We start from the raw sequence: 15233 nt of genomic DNA, 5'->3' as shown, positions 1-15233 counted from the left end.
TGTATTTTTCCCATTGTGTTTTTTCTCTAACAAAAATTACACCATTTATACTACACTGATTTTCAAAAATTTTATAGTAGAGAATCGGCACATCTATTCTGTTCTAAAAATTTCTCATGGCTGTTGAATAGGAAAAAAATAAACTCGCATTTCACTGTGACAATTTGTTGGTTAAACATCTGCTATTTAGCTGAAATTCAGGTGTAAGATGTGTGAATAAATTCATTTCACACCAGATTGCCAACCAGTTTTCCCTGAGTATTTCATTTTTTCCTGAGCGTTTTCTTCAGATTCATCAGTAATCCACATCTGGTTCGATATTTTGTGTTATTTGCTCTATTCCATTGATCTGGTTCTCTTTTATTCCCTTATACTAGCTAGTTATTATAACTTCTGTGTAATATATATCTATGCTATCTATGAGTAGCAAGGCCACCATCATCAACTTTTCCACAGTTGTGACTTTTGTCCATTTATTTTTTATAATTTCATTATGGTTTGATAGTCCTATAAATTTCATAGTGATTTGATTGGTATTGCATTATATACAGAAATTAATTTTGGACGATTGTTATTTTTTATGTATCAAACAATAATTCATAAACATTGAATGTTCTTCCAAGTATTTGTTTTTGTTCATTTCAGACATAGTTTTTTTTAGTTGTCATTAAACAAATCTGAATAATTTCTGGGTAAGTTAATTCCTAAGTATTTATTTTATGGTTCTTGTTATTATTGAAAATGAGATTTTTTTGGTTGTATTTTCTTACTCTTTATTGCTGGTAGTGGGATAATTTCATCTTTGCTGAATATTATTTCAATTTATTTTTTGGTTGAGATAGTTGGATTTTTTAAAAGTCTTTATTTATATTTGGCAGGTCTTGACAGAACTGGTCTCAAGCTACACAACGAAGTCTCAGACTTATTTCCCCACTTTCAGTTGCAGAAGTGCCTAGTCTCCCACCCCCCACTGCCATGGTTAAGAGAATCAGGGAGAACCAGCAGCTCATCATTCTCCCTCTTCTATTCCAATGGTTTCTCTGTCTCCACCACAGGATTTTTTTGCAGAAGGAAGTTCCTTAATTGGCCAAAAGCCCTAAGAAACTTCAGAAATTTCTGGGTATGCCTGCTCAGTAACATCATCAGGTCACCAAGTCTGCATGGAAAGGGCCTTGGGGTAGGAGTTTCATAAGAAATACTTCAAGTGATACTTTGATATTCTAAGACTCTGGAATAATAGAAATATTAAACCCAGGAAAATATTTCATCCAATAAAGACACAATTCATGAACAACAGAACGGCATTTGTGCTCAATTAAAATACTTCTTTCTAAAGAGTGGTTGCAATGTAAATTCTCAGTGGCTAACAAAAGCTCTGACTCTTGCTGAATTGTGGTGTGCATTCCATCTAAATGGATGCCGTACTTGGGGCAAAATATGCTGGGATTTTGACATTTGAAAATAAAATCATCTAATGAACAAAAAGGTCCTTGTATGGGCCAATGCTTAATTGCAACATTCACTAAAAGTTTTGATGATCAATATTTATGGTTGATCCAGCTCAATCCAGTGAGCATTTCATCACCTCCTTACTAGGTGAAGGCAGTTGCCAGAATGCTGCTGATACAAAGGCAGAATGAAAAATAGCACCTGTCTTCAAGAAGCTTATTGAATTTGAGGGAAATAAAATCTGTAAGCAGATCAATTATCTTTATGATAAGTTGAAGAGGGAAATTAGTGTTCATGAAGACAGACATCCCAAGAAGTGGTAGCTAAGCAGAGCCTGAAGAGTGGAATGGAGACAGTGCAATTCCAGGCAAAAAGGGTATCCTGTACAAAGGTGAAAAGGCAGAGGAGTTGGCATACCAGACTCGAGAGTGGCAAGTAGGCCGATTTATCTGGGACATAATTGAAGGGAAAGCTGGACATAATAAGGCTGGAAAAGCAGGCGAAGGAATTTGTATTTTATTCTTGGGGCAATCAAGAACAATGGGAAGTTCTTGTATAGGAGTTTCATGGTCAGATGTGCTTTAGAAAAATCATTTTGGTAGCTACATAATGGAAAAAATGAGATAGATTGAAAATTTAGAGTCCATGTTAGAGGTGTTGCAATGGTCCAGCCAAGAGTTAATGGGGGACCATTGCAACACCTCTAACATGAACTAGTGTAAGTGTTGGGAAGGTGACAAATGTGACATGTAGAGAGAGAATGGACAAGATATAGTACCTGGTTGATATAAAGGATGAGACTGCAAATAGCTAGATACTTCATAAAGAGTAAGTGCTCTTCTCTTGCAGCTCTTCAGAGGGTGCACGATCACTTCTCAGGTGTGTTGGCTGGGTGGGTTGCAGAGTGTTTTTTGTTAGGTTTTGGAGTAGATAGTCTGAGGTTTTTTCCAATTCTAAATTCTGTGATTCTAAGAATCTGTGACTCAATGGGAGCTGATGAGATCACCAAGGAATGGAATATATGACAGAAAAGTAGGTAGCCTAAACTAAAGTCAAGGGGTCACCCGCAATTAGAAGAGACAACATGGGGGCAGCTAGGTGGCGCAGTGGATAGAGCACCAGCCTTGAATTCAGGAGGACCTGAGTTCAAATCAGATCTCAGACACTTAACATTTCCCTGGGCAAATCACTTAACCCCAGCCTCAGAAAAAAAAAAAAAAAAAAAAAAAAGATGATCCAGGACATAAAACTGAGAAGTAGTCAGGAGAAGTAGGACAGAGCAGTGTTATAAAATTGAAGAAATAATGAGAATTCCGGAGGAAGAGAGAAGGAATTAGTTAGTGTTAAATAAAGGCTATAGAAATGTTAAGCAGAAGGAAAGTCATTAGATTTGGGAATTAAAAGATCACTGATAACCTTGGAGAGTGGATTCAGTTGAGTAATGAAATCAGAAGTCATCCTAGAAGGAGTTGAAAAGTGAAAAAGTGGGCTAGGAGTTTGGCTCTGAAGGGAGAAGAGGACAAAGGGATTGAGGGAATGATATGATAAATATGATATAATAAAAATGATGTTTTATGCTTGGGGGCACATTTTGGCATGTTTGTAAATAGCAGTGAAGACAGAAAAAAACTGGAAGAGATGGAAGCAGTGGTTAAAGTTGGGGTAAACTGATGGAGAAGGGCAGGGATGATACCAAAAGCATAAGAAGAGGGGCTACTTTTGATATGTAGTATAGAAGCTTTTTTTGGATGAGGGGGAGGCAAAGCAAGATGTCTACCAAGATGGGGAGAGCATTAACTCAAGGAATAGCATAGGGATTGTGGGCAATGTGGGCCCAGCTGAGAGTAGAAAACATCTGTATGTACTTAGATATTATCTTTGAAAGAAGGCTGTGTTTCTGCCTCTCCATGTCCTCATCTTTGTTGTTCAGTCGTTGCAGTTGTGTCCAACTCTGTGTGACCCCACATTTGGGGCTCTCTCAGCAAAGACGAGTGGTTGGCCATTTCCTTCTTTTGCAGGCTCATGCAGGTAGGAAGCGTCTGAGGCTGAATTTAACCTCATGTCTTCCTGGCAGGCACTCTTTCCAGTGTCTCTTACTTAAGCATTTATAGGCTCAAGGACTGAATTGTAAGTATATTATTCCAGGATCATTGCCAAGGGAAGAGATGGAGCTAGGGACTTACTTGTCTAACCACCTCAGGCATTGAAATATGTCATAAGGACCAATGTTTGCTCATGGAAGAAATATATCCTTAGAAACAAGTACAATTTACCTCTAAAACTAAATCATTTAAAAAAGTTACAATATGAAAAATCTTTACCAACTATTATAGCTAATCTACTTACTTGTGTTCCAAAATAGGGATTCATTTTCAGATTTATCCAAAGCTTTGTTCTTTCTAACTATATATCCATAGCTTTGATACAACTGTTTACTACCTCTTCTGCATTTTACCACCTGTCCTTACCAGTTAGTTGACAAGACTATTAACATTCACTTTTCCCAGTACTGGGAATAAGTTAAAAATGAAAAGCCTTGGCCCAAAGAACTGACATTCTTTACCACCGCTACCATCATAAAAATAATATTTTCATCTTTTACCCATATAGATCAACTCACTATAGCTGGAACTTTTCAAATGAAAGTATCCTTGGACATCATTAGGTCTTATTTTTTATTCCTTTCTTAAAAGATAAACTCCTTGAGGTCAGGAACTATTTTAGTATCTATATGGGTAGTGTTTTGCACAGTCCATGATACAGGAAGCTTTTTTCATTAATTCATGCTTGATAAAATTGATTCCAACAACTCCTTTATTTAGAAAAATGCTGTAAGCCATAAAGAGCAGAGAGCTTCTATTTAGATACAACTCCTTTTTGGGCCTTGTTTTATTTATAGATATTTCAGTCTTGATACATCAAAGATTCTCTTTTTCTAATCATGGTATAGTCTCATTGGTGCCATTTACATACATTTTACACAACTTTAGGATTACCATACTTTCATTTATTGCCTTTTAGAGTATTATTTATAACTTTGTTTACTGTAACAGATTTCCTAATTCATGGCCATACTGTTTAACTGAGCAATCATGGATGTTAAAAACACAGGCTTTTCTGACAGCAATCATACCAGAAGTTGTCAATAGGTAATACTTTGGCTATGGCAGCCAATGTACTAACAATTAAGCCTTCAAATTTTGACAACTACTACATACCCTTTAACAACAACAAAACTATTTTTTGATCTTCATCTACAGAAAGACTCTGAGGTAACCATTGGGGTTAAGTGACTTGCCCAGGATCACACAACTGGGAAGTGTTAAGTGTCTGAGGCCTGATTTGAATTCAGGTCTTCCTCTTCAGGGCTGATGCTCTATCAACTGCCCCAAGTCTTGATTTTTTTTTTTTAATTTTTCACAAGAAAAGACTTCATAAAAAAGCAACCATACTTACCATGACAGACAGTGAGGACAGGCAGACATTAATATGTTGCAAACTCCATCAAGAGAGGGAGGACCTATCCAGACCCTAAAGTATGGCAGTAGAAGCCATATACAATCAGATAGGAGAGCATCTGGATGTACTGTATCACAGGCAAATATTTATGTAGCCTGGGCATTTTGCTCACATGCCTGTCAAGACTGAGATTAATGTCCTAGCTTCTCACTTTTCTCATCCATTATATTTGAATTCATTCCTTTGTTCCTGTAGAAAAGATAGTAAAGACCACCAAAAATGTGCATAATAGGCATATAGTAATGTATATTTTTGTGGTGATATTTTCATAAAAGTCCCAAGAATCCCAATTTTATAACTGAGGAATTCCTGTTAATTACAAAGGAAATTAAAGTCACAAACGCTGGCAAAGGGAAGACAAAATTATCCCTATTTGTGGAAAATGTTTTACTTAGAAAAATCCAGAGAATGGGAAAGAAAGAGAAAATAGCTTCAGCAAAGTAGCAGTATACAAAAAAGATTCATAAAAAACTAGCAGCATTTTTGTATAGCAATAGCAAAATTGAGGAGCAAATTTTAGAGAGAGGAGATGCTATTACTCAAAGTACAAAGTCAAGGAAATATCTGGGGGTCCATCTATCAGGACATATACAAGAACTTATATAAATGCCAACATTATCTAAAGAATGATCAACAATTCCACGAATATTCAATGCTCATGGCTTGGTTGCAGCAATACAATAAAAATACAATCTAGATTACTTTCCATATTTAGTAGTATGTCAATCAAATAACCAAGGGGCTACTTTAGAAAAGCTCTACAAAATAAAAACAATCATTTGAAGGGCTAGAATTTCAAAGGAAATGATGAAAGAGGCAGAAATAGAGTAATAACCACAAACTATATTACAAAAGTGATAATTTTTAAAAAATAGAAAAATATCCCAAGGAAACAGACTAGGTAAGTGAAATTCAGAAACAATTAAATTCCATCAGCCACAATTTGATAACCTGAGACCACAAGCTGCTTGGGGAAGAATTCTCTATTTGACAAGAAGCTCTGGTAAAACTAGGAAGGAGTCTGATAAACTTTTTTTTTTTTTTAAATACTTGTTAAAGGTAATTATGTCATTCAAAAAAGCTAGAGAAGAATGGAGGCTGATGATGCCTTTCACAACTCTAGCACAGGACAGAAAAAGATCACAAGTGATAGTTTTGATTACAGAAAATTGAAAAGTTTTTACACAAAATCAGTGAGGCTAGGTTAAGGGCCTGTTGGTTGAGAAAAGTTCTGATAAACGGTCTGATAAAATAATATTAACATTTTATAGTGGTTACCATTCTAAATGCTTCACAACCATCTCATTTGATCCTCACAGTCCACTGTGTGTGTGGTGTACGTGCACATGTATGTTTTGTATGTGTGTGGATAAATGACAATGGAGAGGAAAAGTTCATTTTCCAAACCATGTCACCTGCCCTTGTTCTCGACCTCCTCATTCTTATCCCACTGGAATGTGGATTCCTGAACCTGGAATCATGCTGGAACCAGACATCTACATTATTCTGGGCTACTTCCACATTGAGGTGACACTTCTATATTCCTCACATGTCACTTACCAAATGAATGAATGCAAGTTCCTTTGGACAGCCAGGGCTCTCTTTTTAAATTTTTTTGGTATTTGTATTCCAGAGCTTAGTAAATGTCCTTCTTGTCACAACCAAAAGAATTACAAATTATAAATAACCATTGGAAAAGATCACTTCAAATCACTAGTAAGAAATGTAAATCAAACAGCTCTGAAGGGTCACTTTGTACTCATGAAATCTGCAAAGATGACAAAGAGTTGAAATATGTTGGAGAGGTTCTGGGAAGAAAGTCTCATTAATACTTTTGCATAGTTGTGAACTGGTTGAATGATTCTGGCAGATAGTTTGTAATTACCTTAAGAAAGTATCTAAAATGTCCATACCTTATGACACAGATATCCCATGCGTAGGTAGGTATATATTGTAAAGAGGTCAAAGACAGAAAAAGAAGTCCCACGTCCACCAAGATAGTCAGAGGCACTTAAACTGGTAATTTAAGAGGGGTATTTATAAATTGAGCAACAGCTAAACACACTATGGTACGTGGATGTAATGGATAGTACTACATAATTAAAAAAACTCTACCAAGGAATATGACAAGTCAGAAGCATGGGAAAAGTTCACCAAGCTTGGCCTCCAAGAAAAGCTGGAAAGATGTAGCTCCCTCATTTCATTGCAGAGGTGAGTGACCATGGTTGTTAAATAGTATACCTCAGGTAAAGGGAAGATGGCAGCTAATTTTGTTAAACTGCATTTTTCCATCTTTCTTTTAAAATTTTTGTAGCAAGAAGGACTTGATCAAGGGAAGACAGATATTCAGAAATGTACAGGATATAAAAATAAAAGTTATCAATAAAAAAATTTTAAATATTAATGACAAAGTTGAAAGAAAATGATCAAACTATAAAAAGTAAACCAAAGGGACTAATCTTGAACCCCTGTGTGATTTAAATCATTCTAAAAGGACATCTGAAAAGAAACATGGCACCCGATATTTTGCTATTCAACCCTTTAGAGGTGGAAGTTACCAATGTCCTCATTGTTTAAATGAGGAATATGAAGTTAAGGAGGACTGAAGTGATTTATTTGCTCAAAGTCACATATTTCCCAAGTGGCAATGCTGGGATTCTGATTCCACAACCAGGCTTCTTTCAACAATGTCTGGTGAATCAACCCTAGTTAGCTCCTTAAAAAAAAGAATCCAGCAGATTTAAAACTACTTGCTTTGTGCCAATTTAATTCAATTGGCACTTTTACAGGAACTCTGTCCATGGATAGGACAGCTGGAAGCTCAGAGAAAGGCATTTGGAAAGAGCAGGAAAATAAAGGTTCATAAAACAAGATTCCTATACTCAAGGATTTTCTAGTCCGTATTACATAGTCTATAACAGGGCTTCTTAAATTTTTCACATTTGCAAACACCCTTTTTGCCCAAGAAATTTTTATGCTATACCTTCTAGAATCGGGAGTGTTTGTCATTATTTGTGCATTTGAAGTGCAGAGTGTGCATGTGTTCAGAACAAAGGCTGCAATTCAGTCCCATGATGCAACATGGACAAGCACTGCCAGAAAACACCTCAGATTCATTACGCATTTGATTTTGAGTAAATTTTTGGTCATAATTCAGACTTTTTGCTGCTGCCAAATTTTTCTCCCATGCAGTTACTCAACCCCATATGCAGTCATGACCAACAGTTTAAGAAAGTTTTGGTCTATAATACTAGCTTTAAAAATGTGTATGTGTAAAAATGCGAATTTTCAAAAATAATTCATTTTTTTCCTGAGAAATTTTAGTCTTCTTCCATTTTTAAATCTTTTTAAAAATCTTTTTTTAAAGATATCTGGTGACGTATGGATAAAATTCATTTACACAGGATTCCTTCAATTTAAATCCTTCAGGCATTGTTTTCAATGAGTGATTACAACAATAATTATAAACAGCATTCATATATTTATAGAAAGAGATTTACTGTTTATAAAATACATTCAATGCACAATAGGAAATGTTACCTTGGTTTTGCAGGAAAAAAAAAAAAAAAAGAGGCTCCAAGAGGATTGGGTGACCTGAGGCTTATCCTATGAGGGACATTTACTTGATTTCATATTAATTTTGTATATCTCTATATAGATATATAAGCAGATCTACATCCCAGTACTTGGCCTATTAGAAGAAGCACTTAATGCCTGATATGATATAAACGAAACAGGTTAATTCTGTCTGTTTTGTTTTAACAGGTTGGAGAGAGTTTTAAGATACAATACATGTCTTCAAATAGATGAAAGACTATAATGGAGAAGACAGGACTGGAAGACAGATTTCTAGCCAGAAAGTAAAAGTGACAAGCAGGCAGAGTTCTGCTTAAGGAATCACTTAAAATTAATTGGACCTTTTAAAAAATGGAAAAGTCTTGTGAGGTATTGTGAACTGCCCATCGCTAGAAATAGTAAAGCAGAAGCTGGATTGTATGTATGTATGAAGTTTCTCAATTCTATGGGTACTATAATGTTTATGTCCTGATGGGAAATACATGTATAATTTCTACCATTCTATTACTTTTCAAAGGATACTTTTATGGAACATGCAGTGTGTTGTCAATTAAAAAAAAACAAATCTACTTCATCATAAAAGATCAAACTAAGTTTGTCATACATTATCTGTATAATGGAAAAGTGGAATACCAAAGGTATCATTTCTGTCATATCTTATCTGACATGGTAAGAAATAGTCAAGTTTAAAGGAAAAAAATCTTGACAAAAGTAGCCAAAATCCTAGAAATGTTTCTTTAAAAACAGCACTTAGGTAATGTACACAGATAGATATAAATACATCATTCATTAAATACAACTCACATCTGGGTTTTATTATACTCCGTAAAATATACAGGAATCTTGATGTACTGAAAGAGTGCAAGTTTACAGTATTCAAGCAATCACTATTTCTATGTACATGCTCATTAATTCTTCAAAAACCCCACAAAATTATCAAATAGATCAAAATACTGTTCTGTGTTTTCACACTTTTATGTTCAGAAAACCAGCTGATAATTTACAATGTCATTAAGGTTTCCAGTTACACCATTAAAAAAAAGAGAGAGAGAGAGAGAAAATAAAATTGGGAATCAATTTGCTGCAATTTATTGTACTTTCTCTGACATGCAAGATGGCCTTACATGACTGAGCAATTTCACTTGAAAAGTGAACCAAATAAAATAGTTACCTTCCTTCCTAACAATTCAAACCTCAGTTTTCTTTGAAATGTTATATAATCCTTTTCCATTTCTTGGGAAATCTCCAGCAGATTGCCTCTCTCACCCCAATCCTCCTCCTTTCTATCAAGAATGGTGTGCTATTAAAGACATGTCTGAACAGGATCCACATGTTTGCATTTGTATTAAAAAAAAAAAAAAAAAAAAGGTTGGAACAATAAATAATTCTTCCAAAGAACCCAACATTATACTTTTGGAAAATAGGGTTTTTTTTTTCCTTTTTTTATTTTCACCATACTTCTGGATTTAAATAATATGAAATAAATGTAATGAGGAGGCACAAAAATAATTTCAGTAACCAAAGTACATGTTATAAAAAAAAAAAAAAAAAAAAAAAAAAAAAAGTGGATGAGTTGCTGGGGGAAAAAAAAAAAAAATCATTTTCAGGACCAGACAGACAGCTGCAACAGGGTATCATGAAATGACCTTCCAACTTGCATTAAGTTTCACTCTCCCCTAGCAGTCTTTTCAGCATATTTTAAATAACAATAGCTCAATTTTAAATTCTAAATTTAACCATCTAAAACTGTGCAACAATAATTATCTCGGGTTCCCCCTCCCTCCATTCTTTTTTTTTTTTTTTTACACTGTACATGTATCACCCTGACTGCATCAGTTAACTGGTTTTCAATTTTAACATTATAAAAGTATGACAATTTTTCTTTAAAATTTTATCTAAAAGAAAAAACAAAACTTAAAAATACATCTGCTTTCTCTCATTGTACATTTAAATACAGTATCAGAAGGCTTTCAGATTTTTGCTTTTTTTTTGTTTTTTTTTTTTAAAAATCAAACTTTAAAACCAAATTTGAACTTCATTTTTAGAAATATTACAGTTTGGTTTAGATAAGTTTTCAATTAACCTATTCCAGTTTCCACAAAAAAGTTATTAGATTAAAAAACCTTTAAGTTATTTGGTCCTTTGGCAATTTGCTGTGCAACAATGCCTACTGTACCAAACTTTTATTGCCTTCAGATTGAATTAGTTTTATTGATAGGGTTTTAAACGTAGTGTCCTTTTTTCTTGTACAATAGTGTTGCTTGTCTACACACACTAGCGTGTACAGTGTCCCAAAATTACGCCTTACTCCTGAACACCAAATTAAACCAAGTTGTCTTGACATTACTTTTAGCTCTGAATTTCAAGTCCACTTCAAGTAGCTCCTTTTAAAAAACTTGGCTTTAAAAATCTTCTACACAACAGCATGTAGACTCTCCACTACGAGCCCTCTTCCATGAGGCTGATTTTGCATTTGAACACAAAGTGCTCTTTTCTGGTACTGGACTCCGTCTTCACACAAGAAACCATTCAGTAAGTCTCTGAATCAGAATCATTAAGTTCATCCTCTTCCGTGTAGGGATAGCCATCTTCCCTGCCAATGTTGTTGAAACTGCAGTAAGAGCTATGCTCACTGCGCATGATTGGCAAGGGGTCAAAGGTGACAGTCTTTGAGGTGTTAGTGTAATGATTAATGGCACTGAACGTTAGGGACGGAATTGTGCTACTTGATGAAATAGGCATCATGGTGGCCAGAATAAGGGCTAGACAATCAGCCACATCCTTATTGGGAGCACAGGCCAAAGCTGGGGTATACCCTAGAATTAAACATAAAATGAAATCCTTAAATGTTATTCAAAGTTTCTTAGAAAATCAAAGGATCATCAATCTTAATATATGCCTAAAAAACAAAAAAAAAAACTTATATAAAACCTTGATTAAACCAGTTTATTGGTTTCCTTCATATTTTTTAATCCTGTATATTTTATGCACATTTATAAACATTGTCATCATTAAATATTAAAGCTAGACTTCAGAGAGCCACCTCAGTTCTCTAGTGACTAGTGTCACTACAGTGAATATCGTAGAACTACTGAATGTCAGTCAACAAGCACCTATCCAGGACTTCTATGTGCCAAGCACTGGTAAGAACCAGGAGCCAAAGAAAGGCATAAGAAAGCTACCATTCCAAAGGAAACAGGATGTAAACAGCCAGTTAAATAACATCCAGAGGACACTGTAAGTAATCTCAGAAGCCAAGTCACTCATAGCTGAAAGACCATAAAAGGGCTCCTCAGGAAGACAGACTTGAACAGAGCTCCAAACAAGCCTGAGACAGGCAAAAGGAGAGCGAAATGGGAGATGGATGGGAAACAAGTGAAGCACCCTAGGGTCCCAAGTGCAAATGGGGGTGTGGTGGAGAGGGTCTGGGCCCAGGAGTCAGCAAGCCCTGAATTCCCATCTGGCCTCGTATAACTCTGGGAAAGTCATTTTGCCCCGAGTGCCTCAGTTTCCTCATCGTGAGGAAATGGCAAAACTGCTCTGTCTCTGCCAAAAAAAACCTCAAAGAGGGCATGAAGAATTGGAAAAGACTGAACAATCACAACCACAGCAGCTGGGTCACTAAGGGGACTGGGGAGGGGAAGGTAGGAAGGGCCGCCTATCAAAGTCCTGTGGTTTCCTTCAAGACACAACTTTGCTCACTGGGCCTTCCCTGTGGTGGTTGCCCATGTCCCAGTGTCTACTGGCTCCCACTGATTTGTCTCTGTCTCATGCCCTCCATCAGACTGCAGGCTTATGTGAACACCCTGTGGTCTGAAACTAAAGGCACCTGAAGAATCTACTTTCCGAGTATAGCCCCTGTTCCTTAAGGCCTAAGGCTGCAGGGCCAGACTTGAAGCAGACCACAAACCCCTATGCATAGCTGAAAGGCCAGGTCCCCACTCAGCTAAGCCAGGTCACTGCTCTGGGCCCAAGCAGCTGCCCTGGACTTCCAGGCTACAGAGGCTGTACCTCCAGTGCAAGCCGCCAGCTCCACACTGACACAAGGCACAGATCCTTGGCACATCTCTTTTTAAATAGATTCTGATTCATACAATGGCACAAATTAAATCAACATAGGATTAAGAACTAGGCACTAGCATCTAGCCTAGTCAGTCTGCCTGCCTCCCTCAAGTACCTAGCCACTTCAGCTATCACACTAAACCTGACCTTGCACTGTCCCCCACAATCAGTGCCAGGGACTCCCTATGACTTTCAGAACCTGTTTGGCTCTTCCAACCCTTCACAGCTCAGCTCTAGAAGCTCTCCCCTTTGATCTGATGACCCAGGCCACCTTCACATCTGCGACTGGCACTCTATCCCTTCTATCTCCTCCTCCTGACTTCCTTCGAGCCTCAGCTCATGTCCTACTTTCTTCACAAACACTCTCCTAGTCACCTTCTTTCTGGGTTTAACCTATCTATAACTTATTTGTATAGCTGTTTGCATGTCATATTCCACACCAGGCTGGAAGAGCAAAAAAAAAAAAAAAAAAAAAAAAAAAAAAAAAAAAAAAAATCCTTTTTGCCTTTCTTTGTAACCCCAGAACTCAGTGCAATGCTTAGCATACTGTAGGCACTAAATGTTCATTGACTGATCAACATGGTAAAATCCATCATCTGCTATGTACATACAGTAGCAGAGATTTCCAAATTGTACTTTAGGTGTCTCAACTTCATTTAACATATGATTTTATATTTATTTTAAAAATTAAATTGACTATTTTCTAAAAATAAAGGTACAGTGTAAACCTATGGTTTTTGATGCATGCACAGAATTAATAAAATCAATTCAGATAATTTTATCAGCTTTATTTAGGAATCTTTCTCAGATTTCAGAAATCCTTCAGTTCCTTAGCTGTGAATTTTCTGATTTCTTTTGTCCTATCCTGTTGGTGTTAGCATTTTGCAGGCTGCACTCTGAAGAAGAGCTCTAGACTTCTGTGATAAAGTCTTTGTGAGTCTTCACTCTGACATAGTCATGTGACCCCCCCCAAGAAAGTCAACCTCATCTCAGAGCTTGTTTTGTCATTTTAAAATATGGATCAAAAAATTACAGATCCTCAGAATTGCAATAGATACTCAGGGGATTAGCCTACTTATAAATGAATTAAAATCAACTTCCCCCTTGTAGTGAATTCTATTTTGCTTGAAGATTTCTAAGACAACCCATTCCACTTTAGGGATAGTTCTAATTTTGGGATTTTTTCTTTCTACTGAGTCTAAATATCTCTTTCTCTGTAACTCCACCTACTGTTTTTATTGCTTTTTGGCTTACTTAGCCAAAATCTTTCAATCTTTCTCCAAAATAATAACTTTTATTATTTAAAAATAATAGCTCTTATTTAAAAGTTATTATTTCTTCCCCAATCTTTCTCTTCTCTAAGTTAAACTATCTTAAATTCCTCTGATAATCTTTGTATCAGACCTTTTCTAGTCTTGCTCACATATGTATATGTGGACCTGATGGAGAAAATAATCCTCACACTATCTTACAGAAGCACTTAAAATCATTTTAATTTAGAATTATATCAAGCAATGAGACGCCTTACCATTTTCATCTACAGCAAGCACACTTGCTCCTTTCCCCAAAAGTTCTTGTACTACTACTGTGAGTCCATTTCTGGCAGCAACATGTAAGGGTCTGAAAAAGTAAACACACATAGTTGATCAAGAGTAATTTTGCATGGAAAAATACAACAATCTAACTGACTAAACTGTCACTTTATAAATAAAAGGATAAACCTGTGCATAGGCACAGAATCCTCAATGAAAATGTCAGACCAGATGCCAAAACAGAGTGAGAAGATCCACACTGGAATGAGGAAAAGAGACTGATCCAAACAGCAAAACTAGACATTTAATTAGTGGTCCAAATATAAACTGTAATAGTAACTCCTGCCAATCTAGTCTTTACAACTCTAGGAATTACAGAGTTGAAGAGGACATCAAAAGTCATCTAAATTCACCTTGTAACCAAAAGCATGAATCTCACTTAAACATCCCTGATAAGTAATCATCTAGAATCTATCTGAATAACTCCAATGATGGGGAAGAGAACTTGCTACTTACTGAAGCAGCCCAATTTACGTTAAAGAAACTTAATAGACAATTTTTTCTAATATAGAGTTAAACATGCCTCCCCGTAACTTTCACCCATTGGTTTTTCTTACAATACCATAAATCCCAAAAGAATAAAAAATGACTACTATACAGTGGGCTATGATAACCAACTCATATGGTGGCTCTAAGCAGGCTGTCTGTCATATGTCACTAACAAAGAACTTTGAAGATGAACAGAATAAAAGATGTCATCAGGGAAATGTGTGATAGAAAGCCTGGGATGACTTTCCAAGTGCTGTTCCAACAGATAGCTTATCGATTGTCACTTGAGGCCAATCCTCTTCTGGACACACAGTATCTGAAGACAGTGATCATCTCTTTTTCAACCTAAAAGTCCTCAATAGTTTCAATCAATATGATCAGTATGGTTCTGGGGACTCTTGCCATATCACCTCCTTCAGGAGGTACTCCAGAAATGCACAGGCCTGACCATCTCCCTCCCTACTCCATAAACCCGAGTGACTTCCAATCACTATCTGTATCATACCAATCTGCTTTCTGACCCCATTATGACCCATTTTTCTTTTT

At 36.2% G+C, this 15233-nt stretch overlaps 1 protein-coding gene across 6 annotated transcripts in view; it reads right to left on the bottom strand.

Annotated features, from left to right (window-relative positions):
• Positions 1–10303: 10303 nt before the first annotated feature.
• ANKRD28 (ankyrin repeat domain 28) overlaps positions 10304–15233 on the bottom strand; it is a 150933-nt gene continuing 146003 nt past the window's right edge. For all 6 annotated transcript variants that reach the window (XM_074270730.1, XM_074270731.1, XM_074270733.1 and 3 more), the window contains 2 exons: positions 14135–14226; positions 10304–11360 (listed from right to left, as the gene is read on the bottom strand). In XM_074270730.1, the coding sequence (XP_074126831.1) occupies positions 11074–11360; positions 14135–14226 (379 nt within the window). In that variant the 3' untranslated portion in view covers positions 10304–11073. The remainder of the gene's footprint in view (positions 11361–14134; positions 14227–15233) is intronic.

Source organism: Sminthopsis crassicaudata, chromosome 5 (assembly GCF_048593235.1).
Source record: "Sminthopsis crassicaudata isolate SCR6 chromosome 5, ASM4859323v1, whole genome shotgun sequence".
Classification (NCBI taxonomy): domain Eukaryota; kingdom Metazoa; phylum Chordata; class Mammalia; order Dasyuromorphia; family Dasyuridae; genus Sminthopsis; species Sminthopsis crassicaudata.
The sequence above is the reverse complement of the archived record's forward strand: the minus strand, read 5'-3'. Positions and strand labels throughout refer to the sequence as shown.